Raw genomic sequence first — 16,194 nt, 5'->3', positions numbered from 1 at the left:
CAAAAATGTTGCACTTGTTTTGTCCGCTACAAAATGGCACTTGTCAACGAAATTCTGCCTGTGTGCTGTCACCTGTTAGCTCATGTCATGGCATGCTATGACTCGAGATTCCTTAACTATTTGCGGTGGTAGTATATTTCATTTCGTTTTTAAGACATGTAAAATTAGGAACACTTTTTAGCATTGTTCGATGTTGGTTGCAAATGTTTTGTCCAATACTGTACGTAACAACTATTAATCATTGACTAAAATGCATTGGCAAATGGTTTAGCACCTAACTGCAAGTGCTAAAAAAGAAATGGAATAAATTTTATAACGTTATTTACATGTGACGTCACCAACATTAGCAACAAACCATGTGCTGGATTTTTTAGAAACAAGTAAAATATCTAATATATTATTTTGTAATTTTATTTTCTTTGCAATAATAGATCTATAGTAAAATTCAAGTAGGCTAATATAGATATATACTACAGTAGGCTATAGTTTAGACTGTAGAAAGATCACTTCATTTAACATGTAGGCCTATTTATGAAAGGGCTAAACATATTATAGTCTGTATATAAATATTGGAATATTTATTGACTAAATTCCTATGAAAAATTGTTTTAACAGCTTTTATTTATTACAAACATAACTTGTTGTAGTTTTTTTTATCATTTTAGACAAATTATATTAAATATGGATAGTATGTGTACACGAAGTGCAACTAAACATCCATTGTTTGGACAGTTAGTTGATCTTCCTGAAAATCAAATCCCATCATATGAAGACGTTATTAAGGCGTTCTATTAAAATCAGAAAACAGTATTAGAAATTAGCTTGCAAGAAAGATATTCAATTTTAGCAGACAGAGTGAAATGTGTTTATTCAAAAGCAAGGATTCCCACAAAAGAAGTGAATAGCACAATCATTAGGATTAGAAGACTTATCAATAAACTACATACACTTGAAAAATATTCAGATGCAAAAAGAACATCAGATACGTTCACTGAGAAATTGAATTCTTTTAAGCAGTTATTTGACATTTGTACCTGCTAATGCTTTTATTCGGGCATTAGAGATAGGAACTTATGCACGTGCCCACTGCCAAATAAAATTCTATTGATAGGGTGGGATTTCTGGTTTGACCAGAAAACTGTTAGAAATATGATAATTGGTGGAGTAGACAAAGAAACGACAGCAACAATGGAAAAGAGACAAAAACGCAAACTTATGAAATCAGTGTGTGATGAAGCACAGTCAAAAGAGGTTGAATATGAAACTGAGGAAGATATTGATGAGGATGAGCGTAAGACGTCTGAAAGTAATTATACATCAGAGGAAGAGACAATATCAGTGCAGAACAGAAACAAGTACAAGAAATTAGGTAAAGCTGTTGATCGATGCAAAATTAGCAACAGAGATACATGTCTTATTGTTAATGCTGTTTTAAAAGACCTCAGTATGTTGTCTTCAGCAACAATTCTTGATCCTTCAAAGCTACGTCGACAAAGGACTTTCTGGAGAGATACTCTGGTTGAAGAACATATGCAGAGCATTAAGGAATTGTGCTGTATAGGTTTTGATGGAAAACAAGACGTTACATTAGTTGAGAGTTTTGGTTGTAGAAGAAGTAAAAAAGATGAACACTATAGAATTGTCTCGTATCCAAGAAACATATACATCAATTATGTTGTTCCTGAAAGTAGTAAAGCTGCTGATATAACAAAGGAGTTAATGTCAGTTATTATAGAGACAAACTCCGTAGAAAGCATTTAAGGTGTTGTGTGTGATGGCACAAATAATAATACAGGCAAAAGCAACGGAATCATAAGAAAATTGGAGGAGAACTTAGGTAGACCATTACAGTGGTTGGTTTTGTAACGAGCTGCCATTTAGAAAGTTGTTGGCAGGCGTGGATTTTGCTCAAACTAAAGAACCTTCCACATCGACAGGTACAGTTAGCTCAGCTCTAGAATATGATCTGAATGAATTGCCTGTCGTTAATTATTTGCCAATTACTGATAAGGTGACTGATTATGATGAAGCTGTCAAAAAGGATCTTAGCACAGACCAACTGTACTTTTTGAAAGCATGTCTAGCGGTACAGCGTGGACGTCAGGCTTCTACAGGTATTGATTTCCTCGAGAAGAGTTTACCTGGAAATATAAGTCATGCTCGGTGGTTGACAAAAGCCAACAGGATTTTGCGTCTCTACATGTCTAGAGAGGTGGCATCTTAACCTCTCAGAAGAGTAACGCATTTCATTTTGAACTTTTACAGAACCTCTTGGTTCAAAATCAAATCAAATTCTTCTTGCCAAAATGGTGCAACAACTTCTTTTACTTAGTTCAGTTGTTTCAGAAACTTGATGCATTAGATCAGGCTGTGGTTCGTCCTGTTCTTGAAAATAACTGCTACTTTGCGCATGCTGAAATCATTCTGTTAGCTGCAGTTAGTGATAGTGATATGGAAATTCGTCGTTTTTCAGTAGAACAAATAATAAGAGCAAGAGAGAAGCAGACTAATAGCAGCATACCGGTTTGCATCTTTGATATGAAGAATATAAAATTAAATCTGGCTGCGACATCGTTCATTAACATGATTGACTGGGACCAGAGTAATGTTACGTCTCCTCCGATGCTATCACACCTTTCAAATAATCAACCTACTTACACACATCCAATACTACTGCCTGATGTTCCATTTCATTCACAGGCAGTAGAGAGAACAATTAAAGTCGTTAGCGCTGCGAGCTGTAAAGTTTATGGGAGAAAGTCCCGTCAAGGCATGGTGTTACAGAGTAAGAAATCCAGATTAGAGATACCAAAAATACACAGCAAGAAAGATTTTGTTAACAGTTAGGTTAAACAACTTTGTATTGTTGCTGTTTAACATTGATTCGTTACAGTTTACATTCTTTTTAATTTGTAATACATTTCATTACATTACACTAACATTGGGTATTTATGTAGTCTTTCTAGTCAGAGTTGGGACCTGTAGACACTGTCCATAAAATAAAAAGTGAGGTATTTTCAAACGAGTACATCAAAAAGCAACTTTTTAGACATGAACAGGATCTCCAACTTAATATTTTTTACATTTCGACTCACCTTAGTTTGTATGTATGTATGTGTATGTATATGTATGTATGTATGTATGTATGTATGTATGTATGTATGTATGTATGTATGTATGTATGTATGTATGTATGTATGTATGTATGTATGTATGTATGTATGTATGTATGTATGTATGTATGTATGTATGTATGTATGTATGTATGTATGTATGAATGTATGTATGTATGTATGTATGTATGTATGTATGTTTGTATGTATGTATGTATGTATGTATGTATGTATGTATGTATGTATGTATGTATGTATTTATGTATGTATGTATGTATGTATGTATGTATGTATGTATGTATGTATGTATTTATGTATGTATGTATGTATGTATGTATGTATGTATGTATGTATGTATGTATGTATGTATGTATGTATGTATGTATGTATGTATGTATGTATGTATGTATGTATGTATGTATGTATGTATGTATGTATGTATGTATGTATGTATGTATGTATGTATGTATGTATGTATGTATGTATGTATGTATGTATGTATGTAGGTAGGTAGGTAGGTAGGTAGGTAGGTAGGTAGGTAGGTAGGTAGGTAGGTAAGAAGGTAAGTAGGAAGGTAGGTAGATAGGTTGGTAGGTAGTTAGGTATGTATGTACCTTTCGTATAATCCAAGTATAATACACAGAAAATGAATCATAAAAATTAGAGAAGATTAAGTGAAACATTAAATTCATTTTCAAGTAAAAATGAAAAACAAAAAGATAAACGTAGCAACAAGACTACGTTTAACATATTTTCATTTAAAACTTTCAAAATAGAAAAATGCTTTTTCTTTATCTTGAAACAGCAGCAAAATATTTAAAAATCTAAAACTTCATGTCAAATAAAAATGTTAATTTGATTACATGGTTTCACTCAACCAAAAGAACTCTAAATTAGGCTTATCGACTTTATTGCTCAAAGTACTGTTAACGATGATTGCTTATTTAGTCGTGTTAGGGACGACGCCGGAAATTTATAAATAACGTCGGATATTCTAATCCTATAACAGATCACTAATTGTTTAAGTGGATGATAACAGTTATCGAAGTTTACAAGACTGAACATTATTGGAAAAGTTGTGCATTGAGATCATTTTGTTTATTTTTAAAGATAGTTGAATTTATTTATTCATTAAAACGGATTTTTTCTTTTTCAGAAAAGATAAAATCCGTTTTAATGAATAAATAAATTCATTTTAGTGAATTGTTTGCCAAAAAAAGTTATACTAAAAAGAAATGTTTAGTGGTGCAACCGAACACTCATAAAAGCGAGACGTGCCTTAAATCTCCCGAGAACATGAAAAAACGTGATAAAGCAACACCGACAAGCTACATCATGACAGCAGTTTAAGTATGACAAAAGTTTACCGAAAAGCAAATAAATTGTTTTGCAGTTTGTTTGTTTTTTTTGTTTTTTTACTAATTCTTCTTATCTGTTACAACTTTTATTATAGGTTTGTCATATGACGCATTAATGCAATATAAAAGATCAAAGCTTAAATATTTTTTAAATTTATTATATATGTTTGGTTGTAAATGTTCTTCTTTTGTTTGAAACGTATTTGTACTCAATTGCTAGTTTTTTTTAATAAGTTTATTTAGTTGTGTGCATTTAACGTTTTGAAGACAATTTCCTTTTTTAAAGAATTATGTAACAAGAGAATACCAAAAAATTATTAACTCATGTATAATTTACGTTCGCTTTTATAATCTTTTTAATTAAATTTTATGTTATAAATAATATAACAAGAATTTAGCTTTACTTTTTCGTCAATTTAAAGCATGATGAAATGTTATTATTTTGTATCAGTAACTAGAAACGTATTGTGTTGAACTTAGTAATGTCGAGGATAATGGTTCTGTAAACTGCTCAAATATTGTTAAATAATTGGTAAATTATTTTATCTCCGGATACTTTTTATTTTAATTTTACAGATGGTTTAATTTTTTCAATTTAAAGGCGTTTTTCTAAAAGGTTTTAGTTTAGGTTTCGCAACTTTAAATTGTGGAAAACAGCCACTTTAAATTAACAGACCAACCATAAGCCGTTTTACGGGTTGCTTTTTGCTGGTAATTAATGATCTTGCTTTAAGAAATGAAAGTTTTTTAACTTAGAAATATTATAAAAAACACTTACGTCTACACTCAATAAACTATATTAACTCAAAAAGAGTTATGAAACCAAGATTAATAATTCCACTATGAAAGCCTAATCTTTTAAACAGCAAGTCCTGCTCTTGCAGCAATGGTCATATATAAAGGAAAAGAGATAATGATAAATTTCCAGATAGCTATTTAACTATAAATTAACATAAAGCATAGATAATTTGGAAATTGAAGCTAAGAGTGGTACTGATTTTTGATATCTGCAGATCAATAATTCGAACGAGGAAGTCTTGTTTTAAACAATAAAAATTAGATAATTAAAATATGACTATTAGTAGAAAAATAATTGCTTAGATAATTCAGTTTCAAATAAACAGAAGAATAAATTTTAGTAAGAAATGAGTGCACCATGCAAGGAATGTTTCATTTTATCATTTCCTGTTACACTTAAGTTACAAAATGCTAAGTATAAGGTTCTAGTTGATGATCTAAAACAAACTTAACTAACCTAGTTCCAGATTACAATATATAGCTAGTTAACAATTCGGGATATCCCAATGAATAGATGGACATATCCATTTTCATTAAGCTCGGGCATCTGCTTTAAAATGTGTTACAGGTGCACCATAATATCCAGAACCATTTCGGGATATTAAGCTGTTACCTGACACTATCAAATCACCTTGAATAACAGTGACAAACTTATCTTATCTTTATCATAATGATTAAACAATTCATTTCCTACAGCAAAGCTTCTTACAGAACAAAAATCTACTATGTATACTTACGAAAATGAAAAAGCTGGTATTTAACAAAGCAGTATGTTTAGGTATGCGCATTCGTGATTACTGCAAAAATACAATGCTCGACAATCATAATGGTTGCATGAAGAATATATGCAGATAAAGTAGAACCATTGTTAATATGCAGATAAAGAAGAACCATTGTTAACAGAAACAGTTTGACTTGTGAAATAGAAACTGACGTTTTTTACAGAGATGTTTATCAAGATATAAATTAAAACAAAATTATTTAAAAGGTTTTAAAACTGGATTTTACAAAAAAGTAAATAGAATGTTGAAACCTGAAGAGAAGATTGAGTTAAAAATATTGCTTGTTTAAAGCCTAAAGTATATTCAGTTCAAATGTTGGATTGAAAAGAAGGCAATAAATGTAAATCTATAAAAAGCCTGCTATTAAAACTGGGTTTCATTCAAAGTTTATCAAAGTAGCTTTCTTAAGAAGAAAAATGTATTGAGATCTATGAATATGTTTCGTAATCGTAGACATAAATTAAATACAAATGAAGTAAATAATTTGGCTTACAATTTTGATGATAATAAAACAATAGTTTTGGCTAATGATACATACACTAGCTTATAATGCTGCATATCATATGGTGTATACTATCTACTGAATAAAGACCCATAAACTCGTAATAATGGAAGTGATTAACAAATATTGTTAAAAGTGAACATTATTGATTATTGTTAGCTTAGAGAAAAATTGGGCTAGTCTAATATTGAAAAGATTATTGGAACAAACATAAAGTTTGGAATGGGGTTATCGAGTATATCTTATTCTTCAAAAAAACTAAATATTGCCACAAAAAAAAGTCAATTTTAGACACTGAAGAAAAACATGAAAAAAGAAAAGTTGTTGTCAACGGTATAGATGAAATATAGGCTGCTGATCTTGTTGATAAGCAAGCATTCTCCAAAAAAGTTATTGAAGTATAAAGTAGTTGTCAGACAGGCAGTCAGATATTTTTTCCAAATACAGTTGGTTAATTCCTCTAAAAGATAAAACTTGTGAAAATGTATTAAAAGCATTTAATACTTCATTAATTTAAGGCAACCCAGTTGAAGTTTTTTGGACGAAATTTTTTATTTCTAACTAAAAAATGTATGAATTTTTTTAAATCACTCATAAAAAGAGTAATCAATGTTTCTTTAAATTCGTAAATGCAGAGTTAAGCACATTAACGTTCGAAATATTGTTCCCACACTCCTTCAAATTGATTTTCAGAACTTTTATGAAAACACTCTTTACAAGCAAAAGCTCTGTGAAGAAACTCTAATAAACAAATCTTGAATGTTTATACATTTCACCGTGTTTGTATATATATATATATATATATATATATATATATATATATATATATATATATATATATATATACAGGGTGGCCCATAATTAGTGTCCCATCTTAAAAAAGCAATTCCTTGAAAACTAGGGATGGAAAACTATTAATTTTGCTTTGGTTTTTGATATTATTATATATTTTGATCTATTTACTGCTGCCTTCACTCACTTTACTTGTTTTTTTAGCAATGACAAGACCATCACCATATCGGCAAAGTATTATTGATTTTCATGAGAAAGGAGTTTCAGCACGCGACATCCAGACTAGACTCAAAGTGCCGCGAAAGCTTGTTTATAGAACAATTCAACGCTTCAAAGCATTGAGAACAATGTCAGATCGTCCACGCAAAGGAAGAAAGCGCTCCGTGGTGACTGATGCAAAAATCAAGCAAGTTCGTGAACGGGTGCGCCGCAACCCAGAACGCAGTATGCGACAAATGGCCAAACAGCTCCAAATTTCTCGAAGTTCTCTTGGAAGAATTACCAAGGATTATCTAAATTTGACAGCTTACAAGAAAAATCCTGCACAGCTTTTGTCTCAGGCATCAAAGCAGAAGCTCAAGGATCGCTGCAATGATCTCCTCGCCCGTTTCGCCAACAACGCTCATCTCAACATCGTTTTCACAGACGAGAAGATTTTTACAGTTCAACAACATCACAATGTGCAGAATGATCGTGTCTACGCTTCCTCAAAGCCTAATATCACAATACAAAAGGCAGCACATCCTCTTTCAGTAATGGTGTTCGCGGGTATCAGTGCCACCAAGAAGACACCATTGATTTTTGTTCAACAAGGCGTTAAAGTAAAAGCCCAAAACTATCTGAATGACGTTTTGATCAAAGAAATACTTCCATGGAGTCAAAAGGAGCTTCGTAGACATTGTTGGACATTCATGCAGGATAGTGCTCCAGCCCACAAAGCCAAAATTGTGCAAGATTGGCTCGGCCGAAACACCCCCGATTTCATCAAGCACAATGAGTGGCCTCCAAGTAGTCCCGACTGCAATCCAATGGATTACTCAGTGTGGAGTGTTCTGGAAGCTGAAGCGTGCAAAAAACCGCACAAAACGATTGATTCTCTGAAGAAAGCGCTTCAAAAAGCATGGGATTCGCTTTCACCCGCCTACTTGCGTGCCACCGTAGATGACTTTCCAAAGCGTCTTGAAGCTTGTGTGAAAGCCGATGGTCGACATTTCGAAAAAAATCTTTAAATTTTATTTGATATTGTTAATAAATTGTTTATCAAAAAGTTTTATGTGTTTTCCATTCCTAGTTTTGAAGGAATTGAGTCTTTAAGATGGGACACTAATTATTGACCACCCTGTATATATATATATATATATATATATATATATATATATATATATATATATATACAATTGTAGTATAAATAATTTTATTTTTCAGGTGATGAAGAAGTTGATCTTAATGTTATTGCAAAAAGTAAGAAGAGTGAAAAATTAGACTTTGGTAACAACTAGCAATATGTAATAAGAAAAAACTAGGCCATGATTATAATCAGGGTTTGAAACCAGAGCTACCCCCAGCTGATGTTCTTATGAGAAACCAAGATGAAGTAGTAAATTTTGGAACTCAGCTCTAAAGCCTTGGTGGAAATAATGGCAATTACAAAAATTAAATATAATAATATTTAAAATTTTTTGTTTAAAAATCAAATTCAGGTTATGATTCTATTCTTTAATTTACTTCAAATCTTAAACACCATTAAACCTATGAAAATAGTTTTTGAAGGGTATGATATAAAACTATGATACGTTGAATAGGGCTTTCAAAGAGTATAGCGCCATCTGATTAAATTTTTTAAATATTTCTAAAAAGATTAGCAGAATATATAGTTTTGAAGAAATTTAAACGATTTTATTAATCTATTGGTGCTCTATCCATGTCTCCTCTTGTACCATTGTTGATTTTGCATCTACTTGCTGAAGTCTTCCGACCCTTAGTCCAAAATTTAGTGTAAAAGTTAATACTGATTTAATTGTTTTTAGAATGTGTAATGAAACGTGATTGTTTTTCCACAGTATCGGGAATACATTCATTCATTGGTTCCCACCTTAAAATGGCTCCCTTTCGTATAGGTGGAACTGGAAAAAGTCATTTAAATGCTCATTTTTTAAATTCTTAAGACGGAGAAGCTGGATTGATCAATTAAAGTAAAAATGATGACGAGGATCATTATAAAGACAATCTTGATAGCAATAAAAATTATTAAGTTGTCATGAGTTTATATGTATTTTCTTCAACTTTTAAAATAAATAAACAAAAATTTTTTGTCGTTTATTTCCTTTATGTATTTAGACAACGCTAAACATTTTTTGACGTCGAAGTTAACATAAGTTAAACGTTGTCTAAATTTAGACGACGATTGTTTTAGATTACTTTTAAGTACTTAGAATTTACATTCACAATGTTCTATATAAATTAAGCTAGTTAAGTTTTATATAACCTGTAAAATAATTTATTTGGACATGTCCTATTACAATTTTAAATGCATAAATGTATAATCAGATGTTTTCTTATTACTTTTCAGTATTTAATATGAGTGTTATACTCATACTAAAAACTGAAAAAAAATATAAAACGATCGTTTCAATTATTTCATTCGTACGGCGCACAGTGGAGTATTTATACGAAAAAGTTGATCAAAAGTCAATTTTCAAAATTTTGTCAAAATCTGTTTTTATTGGTGCATTGGTAAAGCTTAATAAAGGTTACATTCCTAAATGGTCATTTCGGTTACCCATCTCCCTCCCACCTTATTGGGGCAGCTTTAAAAGTCGAGTAATTTTGGTAATGAATTCAATTGTTTTTCAACGTTCCTGTTGACGAGCATTATTACAAATCGTTTTTTTGAGTTTGTGGTTAGTGACAAATTTTAAAAATCATAATGGATATTGAAAAAGAAGGTAAGCTCAATTTTTTGGTATATTTATTTTCTCTATTTTATATGTTACTGTCACATTTCTCATCAATTATATTTGATGTAAAAAATTTAACGTTTTTTTTTATATACACGATATTAAAAAGTGTTTTTGAATATCAATTAAGCCTTATTAAGCTACGAGCTTGTGCTTCACGTAAACCTTAGATATTTTAAAATATAAACTATTTTAAGACAGGGAAAAGACTTTCAATTTTTATAAATACACGTCTTTCCAGCTAATACTCTTTATTTTCAACTAAAAAACTATAATACAACGAGAGGGATTTGCCATGAGGCACGGAGGAGCGCCCTGGCGGGAAAACTCCACCGTACCAGATTTCACATACTCCCCCCGTTGACCACAGCCCTTGTAGTCAACAATACAAATTTAACCAACTAATATGTAAGAAAAAATTTCGTTTTAATAAAGTTGTTCAAAGATTCTTCTAGTTTCTTCTCCGACAAGTGCTGCTCTACGCTTCGGACGAGTAGCTCCAAATTGTTTGGTAGTTTCAGATTCATTTTCTTGTGTTAACTCTTCAACATTTTGTGTTGTACTAACTTCTAGAGGAATTAATTTCTGTAAAGGCCTAACAGTTTTCGTACATCTTTTCTCCTTAGAAATAACGGCTAACTCTGCTCCTCGTACAACTCCATCTCGACCAGTGATTAACTTTACAACTTTTCCAATCCTCCATTGTCCACGGGGAATTTTGTTTTCACCTTTGATTAATACAATGCCACCTTTGGATAATTGGCAGTTGTTTGAGGCAGTGCATTCTTTCCTGTACAAATTATGTTGTCTCAGTTCGTTCAGGTAACTATTGTAAAATCTATTCCAAATACTTTCAAACAGTTTTCTAATATATTTTGTTCGATTGGCGCAGTCTTGTGGATATGAACAGATCGGTACATTATCTGATATTATACACTCTCTACGAGAAATGTCAGCACCAAACATTAAATGGAATGGAGATAATGATTCACACAAGTCCTCATCACTAACATAAACTAACGGTCGTTGATTAATCGAATACTCAACTTCACATAAAACTGATGACAACTCATCATATGAAACTATTTCTTTGCATAAAGTTTTCTTGAGACAAAGTTTTACAGAACGTACTAATCGTTCATAAAACCCACCCCATCAGGGTGAAGCAGAAAGAATAAATTGCTGTCGGATGCCTCTATTTAACATAAATTCACGCACAGGTTTTACCTTGAAGGTTTTTGCATTATCGCTTATTAAAAGTTCAGGACTTCCTCTTCTAGATATGAATCTTCTCAAAGCTCTTAAAAATGAAGGTGTCTGAAGATCATTTGTTAACTCTAAATGAATTGCTCTAGTTGTTGCACAAGTCAATAATAATACATTCACCTTTAACACATTAGCTCTTTCATTATCTTCCTTTATAAACAACGGACCAGCATAATCAAGTCCAGTATATTTAAAGCTCCTGGTTGATTGTATTCGGAATTCTGGAAGATCAGGTTCACCCCTTTTTTTTATTGTTCGTCCTTGGAAGAATTTACAGATGTAGCATTTGTGTAACACTGATTTAACAGTCTTCCTACCTTGGGTGATCCAAAATAATTTTCGTACTTCATTAAGGGTGCTTTCGACGCCTTGATGGAATACCCTTTTGTGGGCCTCTTGAATTACAAGATAGCACAAATAACTGCTTTTCAGCAAAAAGATAGGGTGCTTTTGATCAAAATTTAAAACTTCACTGTTACAATAACGTCCTTTTAGTCGTAATAAACCATATTGGTCCTCAAACAAATTAAATGCAGTTCTTACTTTATTAAATTTTTCATCCTTACAAATCTCATTTTGATGTTCTTTAACCCATAGATGTAAACCATAATTGTACTCATCAACTGTCAGTGTATCACATGTTAAGCTATTGTCATTAATACTTCTAATGTTCTTTAACAATTTTTTTGCAAAACGTAAAACATATGCAGTGACTCTAACTAAATGTTGTAGAGAGTTATACCTGTTTATATCAATTATGTTTTTGAGGACAACTTCCCCACAAAACAAAGTGCACGAAGACAAATTGCTAACTACCTCTGAATCAACTATTTTACCATGCTTACTACATTCTTTATCAGCCTCTCCTATTAAATGATTCTTATCAAACTCAAACATTGGAAAAATGACACTTTCCTCCCTAAGAAATTCTGGGCCTTCCACCCATCTACTGCTTTTACAATGAGACAAATCATCAGGACGAGTAGGAATGTCAGCTGGATTAATTTCACCCTGAACAAAGTGCCAAGTATCACAACCAATTATCTCCCTAATTTTTACTACTCTATTTTCTACCCATGGTTTCCAACAACATGATCTACCTTTTATCCAATGTAATGCGACTAAAGAATCTGACCATGCTACAATTTTTGATATAATAACCTTATTGCCAATGGAATGTCTAACCTGTTTCATGACTTTGGATGACAAATGACAACCTAACAGTTCTAATCGCGGGATGGACAAGGTTTTAAGTGGTGCAACTTTAGTTTTTGAGGTTAGTAAGCAGGTTTTTATTGATGCTCTTGATATAGCACGAATATAAATAACAGAAGCGTATGCTTGGGTTGAACTGTCTGAAAAGGCATGTAACTCTATTGATATAATATCTTCTTTATTTTCTCTTATAGCGTATCGTGGAAAGCATATATGCTGAATTTTTTGAAAGCTGTAATGCAAAGGACTCCCATAGAAACTTGACACTATCAGGAATCTCCTCATCTCATTCCAGTTTATCCTTACAAAGTATTTGAAATATAGTTTTAACACGAGTAGTAATTGGTGATATGAGCCCAAGAGGATCGTAGATTGATGCAGCTAAACGTAAAATGTTTCTTTTCGTCTTGGGTAACAACTTCTCTTTTTCTAAAAGTGATTGAAACTTAAACACAAACTGGTCATTTTTAATGTCCCAATCATTTCCCAAAATCATTTTATTATTCAATGGAGTATTTATATTGACTTAATCATATTTACTGTATTCATCATTATCAACGTTAATTCCTTCAATGTTATTAATGTGGCTTTGTAATTCTAAATTATTTGTTGTCCATTTCCTAAGTTCTAAACCTCCTTTTAGCATAATATCTTTTGCTGTATGATAAAACTGTATACCATCACTTAAACTGTCACACCCACAAACTAAGTCATCCACATACCAATCAGGTAAGATCTTTTTAACAAATTTGGGGTTAGAACACAAAAACTTATTGAGATGATGCTGTATTGTTCCATTTAAAATAAATGGACTTGAAGTAAGACCAAACACAACACGAGTAAATCGATAAATAACTAATTGACCATCATGACTTAAATTACTGAAAAAAAAGAAAACGAACAAAATCTCTATGTTCAGGAACAATTTCTATATTCAAAAAGGCTTGCTTGATATCAGACGTAATACCAAAAACATTCAAACGAAATCTAATAAGAATGTCAAATATCTTTGAGAGTAAGTTTGGACCAGGGTATAAAATATCATTTAATGAAGGAAAATTTACAGCACATGAAGCATCAAAAACAGCACGCACTTTTGTTGTTTCTTTTTCTTCTCTAACAACAGGATGATGTGGAAGATAACATACTGATCCAGGTGGTTTTATAGTTTCATCACCTGTAACCCTTTCTATTATACCATCTTTCTCATATTGTGTGAATATCTCATTATAGTCATTTAACAACTTTTCATTCGATTTTAACCTTTTATTCAGGTTTTCTAAACGTTTCTTTGCTATGTTAAAATTATCAGGCAGCATTACATGGTCTGGTCTGAAGGGTAATTTTGTGACGTATCTTTTACTATTAAATTTTATATCTTTTTCAAATTGATGCATAACACTGTCCTTAAACTCACCAATGGACTCAAGCTCCCAAAATTTTTCTAATTGGTTTTTTAAATCATTATCAACATTACTACGTAAAGGAAGAACACTACACTTCATGGAATGACTGTTAAAATGTTTATTTGAGTCAATTGGAATTGATAACTTGCTTTGGCCTGCCAAAATCCAGCCTAATGATGATTTAATGGCAACTGGACCATCAGAACCACGAACTACTTCACCAGTGATAAAGGAATAGTAAAAGTCAATTCCAACTAAAATATCAATACTCATTGTGGTATTAAATTTATTGTCTGCTAGTGCTAAATGTTTCAAATGTTTATAATTATTGACAGCTTCTGCAATATTTTGCCTTTTAATAGGGGTGCAAATCTCTGGGATACATAATGCTTTTAAATATGTCCACCCTTTGTTAATCTTGTGTTTCACATAAAGTTGAATTACATCTAACTCTTTTACTTGACCAACTGAGTTTCCAAAGGTATTAATAATGAGCCTCTCTTTTCGTAAAGTTTTTAGTTTTAAGGCATTTCTTAACTCTTCAGTTATGTAAGAAAACTGACTTCCACTGTCAAACATTAAACACGCTTTTTTTGATTGAGAATTTTGACAATCTGAAACTTGAGTTGTGGCAGTCTGAAGAAGTACAGTATTGCTGTTGTTTGACCATGTGTGAGTTGCATTAGTTTCTTTTGCTTCTTGATTTTTTGGGTTTTTATATTTACTTTGATCACTTTCCTTTTGACAGATTGAGATATGATGGCGTTTACCACATTTATTGCATACAAAATTACTACTACAATTTTTGCTTATATGACCACTTCGTAGACAAACAAAACACCTTGCTAACTTTCTTAGAGTGGCTACACGAGCTTCAATATTGGTGACTACACGGCATTTAGTAGAGGAATGGTTACCTTGACAATACAAACACTTATTATAATCTTGACCTCCTTGGGCATGTAAGTTTTGTGTAGTAAATTAAATGTTTCCATTCACATTATTTCGTTTCTGTTCTTTCTGTCCATGAAGACTTTGACATCTTTCTTTAACTAAAAGTTCTTCATTAAAAAAATTCCAACATTTTTTCTAATGACCAAATATTATTACCAACCTTCTTGAAATAAGGATTTTTAACTATTCACGTATTCTTTCATTAAGAATAGGTATAAATAGACAACCATATGAAGTGATGTCCATTTTTAATGAATTTAGATTTCTGATACAGATTTCAACTTCGTTATAAAGCTTCCTCAATTGTTCAAGATTATCCATTGATGTCACAGGACGAACTTTTAACAAGGTTTCCATGTGTGCAGTAATTTGCACTTGAGGGTCTGCATATCGTTGCTTTAAAATATCAATTGCTTCTTTATAGTTTTCATTTGATAATGTTAAACCTGATATGGCTGATAGAGGAGCATGAAGCAAATATTTTTTTAAATATGAAAATTTATCTATTTCACTTAAGGAATCATTTTGATTAATGGTGGCATTAAATTGGTCCCAAAATGAATACCATTTTAGAGGGTTTCCATCAAAGGTTTGTATTTCTAATTTAGGCAATTTACAGTTAAATGAGATGCTTTGTGAACTAACAGATTGAGAATTGGGTGACACTTTTTGAAAATTTATTTTGTAATCAATTTGTGCAAGAAGTTGATTAGAATGACGTACAAATCTTTTGGACTGAATGACGAATTCAGCAATGTCGTCTGGCTCCTTTAAATTAATAATTTCTTCCTCGACTTCTCTAAGTTCTATTAAACTGCTACTTAATGAGTTCCTCAATCCTCTTAGAATGACTAAATTATTATCACCATTATTTAACAAGTTCGTTTCAATTTCCTCATTAATTTCGTTTATGTCGTTTTGTAGACCCGCTCTTCGCGATATTTTCCTATTTAAGGCTGCCATAATAAATGAGTATGAATGTCAAAGCAATCTCTGAAAATATAACTTATGTCAAACAAACTTTGTTGATGTTTAAACAAACTCGATGTAA

The 16,194-nt window shown here is 31.7% G+C and overlaps 2 protein-coding genes across 3 annotated transcripts in view; one reads left to right on the top strand and one right to left on the bottom strand.

The window, feature by feature from the left end:
* The window catches only part of LOC149876957 (uncharacterized), a 179,264-nt gene that overhangs the window by 88,450 nt on the left and 74,620 nt on the right, over positions 1-16,194 (top strand). The gene's annotated exons all lie outside the window — the stretch shown is intronic.
* Positions 12,787-14,778, bottom strand: LOC149876962 (uncharacterized). The gene has a single exon (XM_090074712.1). The coding sequence runs from the start codon at positions 14,766-14,768 to the stop codon at positions 13,662-13,664; it is 1,107 nt and encodes a 368-aa protein (XP_089930838.1). The 5' UTR covers positions 14,769-14,778; the 3' UTR covers positions 12,787-13,661.

The sequence above is a fragment of the Hydra viridissima genome, unplaced genomic scaffold, assembly GCF_058129835.1.
Source record: "Hydra viridissima isolate aposymbiotic clone 2 unplaced genomic scaffold, HvirCarnegie_v1 scaffold_17, whole genome shotgun sequence".
In the NCBI taxonomy this organism is placed as follows: Eukaryota; Metazoa; Cnidaria; class Hydrozoa; order Anthoathecata; family Hydridae; genus Hydra; species Hydra viridissima.
Note: the sequence above shows the minus strand (reverse complement) of the source record. Positions and strands in the feature narration are given on the sequence as shown.